Source organism: Crocuta crocuta, unplaced genomic scaffold, assembly GCF_008692635.1.
Source record: "Crocuta crocuta isolate KB4526 unplaced genomic scaffold, BGI_CrCroc_1.0 scaffold61, whole genome shotgun sequence".
Taxonomy (NCBI): domain Eukaryota; kingdom Metazoa; phylum Chordata; class Mammalia; order Carnivora; family Hyaenidae; genus Crocuta; species Crocuta crocuta.
In genome coordinates, this window is record NW_027528369.1 from 9943346 (window position 1) to 9952308 (window position 8963).

General features: G+C 65.3%; 1 protein-coding gene across 1 annotated transcript in view; it reads left to right on the forward strand.

The window, feature by feature from the left end:
* The window catches only part of JPH3 (junctophilin 3), a 71597-nt gene extending 63256 nt beyond the window's left edge, over window positions 1–8341 (forward strand). The window contains exons 5-7 of the mRNA XM_077754182.1: window positions 3107–3231; window positions 4751–5646; window positions 6632–8341. Coding sequence (XP_077610308.1) covers window positions 3107–3231; window positions 4751–5646; window positions 6632–6712 — 1102 coding nt within the window. The 3' untranslated portion in view covers window positions 6713–8341. The remainder of the gene's footprint in view (window positions 1–3106; window positions 3232–4750; window positions 5647–6631) is intronic.
* The last annotated feature ends 622 nt before the right edge of the window (window positions 8342–8963 follow it).

Consider the following 8963-nt stretch of genomic DNA (forward strand, 5'->3'; position numbering starts at 1 on the left):
TGTGGAACAGAAACGGAATTCTGAGCACAGCAGTCTCATTGAACCTTTTCGACAAGTCACCTATGGGAGAGGCTGCCACGGCCAGGCCACGTGTCCACGGGGGACACAAGACCGGAGGGGGTGGCACCCATGTATGTGTTCACATGCATGTTGGGCAATGGGGAGACCTGCCGTTAGCAGCTCGCAGAGGATGGTCCCATATTTTGGGGAGGGGGTGTATGCCTGCCTTAAGCCGTCCAAGTTCTACCTGGAGGAAGGGCTGCTGCAGAAGGCACTGGGCTGGGTTCCAGACTCTCGCTGCTGGTCTTCGGGCCCTTCCGGCCCCTTCTGGCTGCTTTACTGAACTCACTTTGTGTGGCCCCAGCAGCCTGTACCGAGGGTCTTCACAGGAAGCCCGTGAGGCTGAGAAACTTCTTCCAGGTCCCAAACCTGCTGAGCTGCGGGTTTGACTTTGACCTGAGCCCCAAATGGCATTCGTGATGTTTCCCTGCTTGCCTTGGCCTCCAAGGAGCTCGAGCCCTAAGATACATACCGCGTGTGTTACGATCAGCTCAGCTGCTCTCCTTTGTTCAGGCTCCTTGTGCACAAGCCCCGGGCAGCCTTGCCTTAGAAGGTCCTGGGGGTCAGGCCCGGGCGGCACCATCACGGCCTGTGGGGCTGCAGATGCGAAGAGGCTTGGCCGTCATCCTTGGTCTTTCCAAGCCTGTGGCCTCCCGCCCGGTCTGGGAGCCCCCGTGTCCCCTCACCTGACCGTCTCTGTGGCTCGGTTTGCAGCCCCCAGAACATGCTCCCTTTCTGGCATCCCGTCCACCACACACACGGGAGCCCACCATGCACCCAAGGGCCGGGCCTGCCCAGACTTGGTGCACCAGGGTGGTCGTCCCCTGCTCAGGTCCCAGCGATTCATGGTCCTTTGCCAGCTGATCACCCCGGGTCCTAGGATAAGGGGCCACGCCCCGTGTGGCACGTAGCAGCCACGAGCCGTCAGGCCCTGAGACCATAGCGGGTGTCTTGTCAACACCAAACGGCGGCTCAGAACTGCCCACGACAGGGCACGGTGGCAGTGGGAGTGACTGTAAGGGGGATGGGCCTCCCCGTGACGGACGCGTCCCAGAATAAGAAATGGTGCGCACGCAGCTTGCTGTGCTCTTGTGGTTTGTTATGTGAATTTCACTTCAATTAAAATTACGAAAGAATCAGTTTGGGGGGGGCGCGCCCAGAGCAGGTCCACCCAGTGAGGGGAAGCAGCGTGGGGGGGCCTCGGGCTGTGGGGATGGAGCGCCTGATTGTGAAGGTGTCCTAAGAACGACCGTAAGGACGCTGGAAACGCCGCGTCAGAGACCCTAACGGGTGAGCAGTCCAGCAGCACTTACAGCTTGACGGGACAGCGGCCAGACCAGCCGCGGGGACGCTCTGCAGAAAAACCTACCCTTTCCCCAGAGCCGAGCACAGCGGCTGCGCTGCTTCCTTCGGGCCCCTGACGGGGGCCCCTCCCCCTGCGTTCAGGTGCCTGCCTCCGCTTCAGGCATCACTGATGAAGACGGAGCAGAGCCTCCGGGGACACGGGGGCCCACATGACGGCCCGGTGTCGGGGTTGCTGGGCAGACTGTAGCAGGAACTGGCTTCTCCGCAGCTTCCGGAAGCCCCTGGCACATGGGGAACAAGTCCCCAGGTAGCAGTGATCATTTGTCAACTGACGGGTCACTGGTGACAGGCTGCCTGTCTGGGGGACAGGCCACAGTGTTGTGGTTTCTCTGCGGCTGGCAAGCAGCACCCTGGAGCCAGAATGCCAGGCAGCTGAGATGCGTGGCCTCCTGCCTCAGGCACCCAGTCCCGCCCTGTTTTACCAGGGAGGAGGGTCTCATGTGGGACTCAGCCGTGGGGACACCGTGGCATCCTGAGTCGGAGCCGCTGGGACCACTGGGCGGGAGGGTCTTGCAGCTGCAAGGCGCTGTCCTCACATTGGGCTGGGGCCCAGCACTGCCCCCGCCCACATGCTGGGCCATGGCATCGTCGGGTCGGGGCTGTTGGCACGTGTGTGTGCATGGAAGGTTCACCGATCTGAGTGCAAACCCCCTTTACGGAGCCGCCCGCGTCAGGCCTGTATGTAGGCACTGAAATCAGTGCCGCCTGCCTGAGTCCGTCTCGGGGTGGGGAGGGGGGGTGATGAGTCACAGAGAAGCACGTGACGACCCGGGCAGTACAGCTCTGACACAGAAGGGCCGTGCCTGTGCTCCCCGTTGACAGTCACCTGTTCTGGGCAGAGCCTGTGGGAAGCCAGTGCTCTTCCGGCATCTGGAGCCCGTGATTCACACAGTCTCCTCCACACACACGGGGCTGGTGATACCAGCTTCCAGGTGTCCAAGGAGGGCTGGGACGGTGCCCTGCAGTGAGCGTGGAGGGTCGGGGTGGCCGTGGGCCTGCCCCGGTCAGTCCAGCCCCCACTCACCTGGGCTGCCGTTCTCAGGGCCCAGAAGGGGCCAGATGGGATGGGGGAGGCCAGATGCGCAGGACCGGGCGGTGGGACGGCGGCACTTGGGGGCTTCCCCGGGGGCTGCTGGGTCGGCACCGGCGTGGGAGGCAGGTCCAGCTCCACCGTGGCTCCAGCACAGCCAGCCGGTGCCCTCTCTGGGCCTGGAGCCACACCTGGTGAAGGGGAAGGGGCACCTTGCTCCTCGTGCCCTCGGACCCTCCCCTGCAGCCTACGGGTCCTGCCCCGAGTCCGGCCACCAGCTGTGCACCCCCACGTGTGGCTGGGCCCCGCTCTCCCCCGACTCCTTCCCGGGCAGACCAGCATTGACCAAGCTGCTGTCGCGCTCGGGAGGCTTGCAGACGCGTTGGCTGTGCGCCTGGGCCCCGTCTAGTCTGGACACGACACGGGAGGGGAGCTTCCCCGCAGTGAGACGCGGGGCTCACGCGGGCCGACCCCTCCGCTTCGGGCCAGGCCCCTGCCATGGCGTGCCCTGTGCCCGGGAGCGCGGGCAAGCACTCACGCCCAGCCGCGCAGGGGGCGGGGTGTTTGCTGAATGAACAAGAGGAGACCTGGGGGCCACCGGGCCCTCTCGCTGCTGGAGCCCTTACGGCCCTCCCCGCCTCTCCCTGCCAGGACCTCGCACTCCCGGGCCAAGGCTGAGGCCGCCCTCACCGCAGCGCAGAAGGCCCAGGAGGAGGCGCGCATCGCCAGGATCACTGCCAAAGAGTTCTCCCCCTCCTTCCAGCACCGGGAAAACGGTGAGTGGCACCCCCGGGGGGGGCGTCCGTGGGGGGCTGCGGCACGCTCCACGTCTGTGTGCCGCTCCTGCCTTCCGCGGACGTGACTGTCCACCGGTTCGCCCTGCCCTCCCCACTCCTGCTCGAGAACGTGCTTCTGGAACCACTCGTCCCCCCAGGGGGCTGCTGGGCACGCAGGAGCGCAGCTGAGGAACGAGACGCTGAGCGCCCTGTGTGGCCAGCGAGGGGAGCTCCCGCCCTGTCCCCTGGCAGGGGCTGGATGCCACTGAGCCTCAGCCAGACGCGTGGCCCTTCTCCTCCCCTTGGCGGGACAGGGTGGCAGCTGTCAGTGAGCCTCGACTCCGCTCCGGGCCCAGCGGAGGCCTGGCGCAGGGGCTATTGCTGGCCAGCCGCCCGCCCCCGACCCCCCACCCCTGCAAGCCCCAGAGCCGCAGGAGGTGAGGACCCGAGCGCAAGCACAGTTTCAGAGTGGAGTCTGCCGTGTGGCCGTCTGTCCGGGGCCCACCCCGAGACACCCGTGGAGCCCACGAGGTGCAGGAGCCCAGCGGCCTCCGGGGGTGTGCGCAGTCCATGGGGCCTGCTGTCCAGGCTCGCCCGGCCCCTGGGCTCGGAGGTGCGGGACCCTGGCCCTGAGGACCTCCCAGACACAGGCAGGGCAGGGTCTCCGTGGCTGTGTCCTGTCCTACGCTGCTCTACCCCTGCAGGGGTTAGCGCTCAGTGCAGGGCTTCCGGGGCCCTGTGTCCCCGGTCCCCAGCAGCTGAGGGACAGGACGCTTCCTGGCCACACTGTCACGTGATGGATGGGTCCGCAGGGACTAGGGATGGGGCCGACTCCGTGCCCCAGCACTCACGGGTCTGGGGGCCACCGAGGGCCTCCCTTGGTCCCCCTTTGTGCAAGAGCCACTGTTATGGCGTCTGCAGCTCTGCCGCCTCCTGCCCGCTGGCCCCATCTCAAAACCCGAGAGGAGAGGAGACCGGAGCCCGCTGTGCTTGAGGCCGCCAGCATGGCACGCCTCCCCTCACACACACACGGGCCCGGCCCCACCAGACTGGGGGGCCCATGTGTCCCGGGGCCCCTCCTGCCCGGACTCAGAGGCTCCAGAAGGGAGGTGGAGAGGGGAGGCTCTCCACTCCAGACTGTTCTCGTGCTGCCTGTGGGGAGGCCCCGGAGGCATCTGGCCCAAGAGGCTTCCTTCCACTCTGGGAGGGACCTGTCGGGGTGTGGCATCCCCCTTCCATGGTGGGTCTCTCCTGTAGCCAGTGGGGGGACCCAGAGCCTCAGTCCACCACTGCCCCCTCGAGCCCTGATCACCCTCCCTGTGGGCGTCAGGTAGGGGGCTCGGGCCCTGGGGACCGCTGTGCCCACACCCTGGTGGCGAGTGCCCCGGCTGCCCATCGCCCGAGACCCAGGCCCTGTCCTGCCCCCCAACGCCCCGCAGCCCTCTGGTGAGGTCGGCCTCACGAGACACACAGGGTCCGAGTAACTCAACCTCTGTGTGCTTCCTGCCCCCGCATAAAGGGCTCGAGTACCAGCGGCCGAAGCACCCGATTTCCAGCAGTGACATCGAGGTGGCCTCCACGGGGACGCCCCTGCAGCAGGAGAGCCCCGAGCTGTACCGCAAAGGCACCACCCCCTCGGACCTGACCCCCGACGACAGCCCCTTGCAGAGCTTCCCCGCCAGCCCCACGGCCACCCCGCCCCCGGCCCCTGCCTCACGGAACAAGGTTGCCCACTTCTCCCGGCAGGTCTCGGACGAGGAGCGAGGCGGGGACATCCAGATGCTCCTGGAGGGCCGGGGAGGGGACTATGCCCGCAACAGCTGGGGCGAGGAGAAGGCCAGCAGCTCCAGGGGCGTCCGCGGCGGCGCCCTCCGCAGCGCTCCGCCCGCAGACGACTTCCGCTCCCGGGGCTCGGGCCACAGGCCGCCCGGCAACCCCAAGTCCCGGGAGCAGCGGACGGAGTCGCCCCCCACGTTCTCCTGGACTTCCCACCACCGGACCGGCAACCCCGGCTCCGCGGGCGCCAAGCTCCTAGAGCTGGAGGAGGAGAAGCTGAGCAACTACGAGATGGAGATGAAGCCCCTGCGCAGGATGGACTCGTGCGCGCAGGAGGCGCACCCCCCGCGGAGGCGCTACAGCAAGGGGGGCGCCTGCCGGGGCCTGGGGGAGGACCGCCGCCCCGAGGAGCGGGGCTTCGGCGCCCAGAGACTGCGGCCCAAGCCCCAGAGCAAGGACGGCGCCAGGCTGGCCCCGTGCGCAGAGCCCGCGGTGCAGCGGCTGGAGAGCCTGCGGCGGGGGGAGCGGGCTGAGCCGCGGCTGCTGCGCTGGGACCTGGCCTTCTCCCCCCCGCAGAAGTCCTCCCCGGTGGCGCTGGAGTCGGACGAAGAGGACGTGGACGAGCTCAAATCCAGCACGGTGAGTGGCGGCCGGCGNCCCCTGCCCTGGCCAGGAGGCTGCTGGGCACTGGGGCTTGCTCACGTGTGTGCGCCTCCCGCAGCCGGCAGCGTGGAGGCAGGAATGGAGGCCCCTGGACTGTGGGGCGCCCGGGTGGGCTCTCACCCAGGAGGGACTTGCTGGGACCCTCTACCTGTGAGCAGACATGTCCTGCCCCCACCCCCCAGCTTCTCAGCCCGGGCCTGGAGCTGATGTCCCCACGTGCCCTGTGCCCAGACCTACAGGCGCCCCCCTCAGGGCCAGATCACTGAGCCGAGCGCCACGTACCCACCCCCTGGGGACACCTGTGGGACCGCGAGGTGGGGTCTGTATCCACCGCTGGCCCGTGGAGGGGCTGCTCTGTGTGTGTCAGGGCCTGTGCTCTGTGGACAGGTGCCCTCCCCCCCACCGTGAGGGTCTCGTCAGCAAGCTGGTTCCCTGGGGCTCCTGTGCCCCGGGTCCCACCGGAGGGCAGCCCTGTGGTCGGCGTAGGGAGGGCCCGTGGGAGGAAAGGCGCATGCGCCCGCAGCTGCCAGATCAAGGAGCACGCGTCCGTGTCTGGGGAGCGTGCCTCTGCACACAGGAGCAGTGTGCGTGTGGTTACTTTAGGAAGCCGGATGACNCCCCGTCCCGCACGGTAGTCTCTGCACCCCTCCCCGCAGAGGCTCCAAGGACCTCCGTGCTCGGACGTCACGGGGCGTGGGGTCTCGGGCTGAATGCGGGCCCGTCCTGGGTGGGCCACATCTGAATCCCAGGACCGCGTTCTCTGGCCCCAGCTGCGGAGCTGGGGACAAAGGTTAACGCAGACGTGGGGACGCTGACTTAAAGGGACCGGGCGTGCCGGGAGAGGTCAGCACCGGGCCCAGCAGCTGCAGCCCGGGCAGCGGGGACCCTCTCCGCGAGCCCCAGGCTTGGGGGGCGGGGGCAGGCCGGGCGCGGGCTCACCTCTCCTGTCCTCCTGTTGCAGGGCTCGGCCCCCATCCTGGTGGCCATGGTGATCTTGCTCAACATCGGAGTCGCCATCTTGTTTATTAACTTTTTCATCTGATGAGACGTCGCGTGAGCGAAAACAGCAGTTGGTGTACAAACGGGGACGTTAAAAAAGACGACAAAAAGGGAAGGATCATAACTCGGACAGCCCGACGACCGCTTCTGAGTCTTCTCACAGAACACAGTGACTGGGTATTACTCACAGTTTGCCTTTTTTTCTGGGTAATGTTTTTTGGATTTTAGCCAAAACCCCTTGCTCGTGTAACACAAGGCTGTGTGGCACGCTGGGAGGCGGCCAGCACGCCGCCCCTCCGGCTTGGTGTGGACGGGAAAGGGGTCCCGGCAAATCAACGGCCAAAAACTAAAAGGGTCACCGTCCTCGCCGCCATCACTCCGTCTGGGACTGGAATCGGAGGCAGCCAGTGGAAGACCCCAGCGCGCCCAGCCGTGCCGCGAGGCTGAATGCCGGAAGTCTGTTCCCTCTGCTGCTCCCCTGTGTCCTGGAACGGGGGGGGAGGGGGGGCATCCCAGCGGCAGCAGCCGGGGCCTCTTTCCAGTTTGGATCTGTGCTGTGTGCTTGAGAAAGCAGGGATCTGCCGCTCCTCTTCCCCTGAAAACGCCCCTCTGTCCCCCACGGAGTCTGAGAGCAAGGTCCTCCCTCCCCACCCACTCCCCCCTTTCCCCAAACGCCCAGGCAGCAGTGGTGCAGACAGGACAGAGGGCAGCGAGCGCCACGGGGCCACTTAGCTGCCACGCCTGGCTCCGAGAGTGTGGCCTTTCTACACCTGGCATGCAGGATGTACCCAGGCTCCCCTGGCCCGTCAGACGTCCGTGGCAGTGAGCTGGCCCGCGGTGACATCATCCTCTCTCGTGGTCACTGGGCACGTGGGTTTTCGATCCTTGTCCTGTGCCGGCCTCCACTTCCCCCACAGATATGCACACTCTTTCCAGATGCCTCGTTCATGCTCCGGAGCTGGTCTGGTCCCAGGACAGGAATGTGGGTAAAACCCAGTGGCTTGAAAATGCCTGAGCAAGCGCTGCCTGTCCATCTCCCCCAAAACACACAACGTAACTGGTTTCAGTCAATTCTGCCTTCTCCACCAGTGTTCCTCCACCGTCCAAACGAAAGAACAAGGTTCCAGAATGTTCAGGCGCCCCGTGGTCCTAGCGCTGGAGGGCCCTGGCCCGTGCGTATGGGCGTGTCTATGCGGCATGGCCACGTCCATACCCGGCCCCTGCGCTCGCGCCCGGGATGGCCCTTCCCGTGAGCCTCCACAGCCGTCCTGGGCACAGCCCGGCTATGGACTCTGCCTTGCTTTGCTTATGTTTAGCTGTTTCTCTGCTACCTTTCAAGCAGATTTCTTTACTACACTGCACTGGATTGCTATATTTTTAACCAGAAATAAACTAAAGATTAGAGCATGTTCCAGTTAAATCCAGTTTTATTTTTTCTGTTCTACATTCACTCCCCATTTCTTCTCACAGTTTGGCTTAGTTTGGGGTCGTTTTTGGGGCGTGGGGCATAGGAGAGGGAGGATCCGTAAGAAACGCGTTTCTGGGAACGTTACTTTCTAAAGGGATGTTACATCTTTTTGTACATCTTACTTTCCGTTCTTTTTTAATAACAAGTGGTTGCTACAGACCTGAAGAGAACCAAATAAAGATGCCTGCTCCTTGCAGCTCAGAACGCTCGCTGTGCGACATGTGTTTTATAACTGTCTGCACCTCCTCGTAAGGACTGAGCCCTTCCTACGTTCCGGTAACTGGGTGACACACGAGGGTACCTCCACCCACGGGTTATACACACACGCGCCAACCCGGGAGATCGGAGAAGTGCATGTTCCCCGGCGAAAGCAGTTGTGGTTTCATCACCAGGGGCTCACACGCATGTTGACTAGCTCATGTCACGTCACACACCCGGCCCCTGCTGCCGCGGGTGTGAAAACCAGACGGCCCGCCCTTGCCCCGCGGGCCCGGGGAATCCCAGGGACTCCACCGGGCGCACACGCTCCTGGGTCTGAGGGAGTCTGGAAGCTGAGGAGCAGGCCGCCCGGCCCCGCTCCCGGGCGCCTGCCCTCCCGTGCGGCTGACCTCCCGTGCATTCCCGAAGGCCGTGCACGCGGAGCGACACCGGCCCACGAGGGACGGTCAGGAAGCACAGATAACGCATGTCAGGGCCGCCCCCAGTGTCACTACAAAGTGACAAGTTTTAATCCCAGAGCCACCTTGCGAGAGCCCTTTTCTCCCCTGGCAGCCAGCCTCTTCGGCGCTCTGGCCGGGAAAGCCAGAGGCAGAGAAGCGGAGTCCCC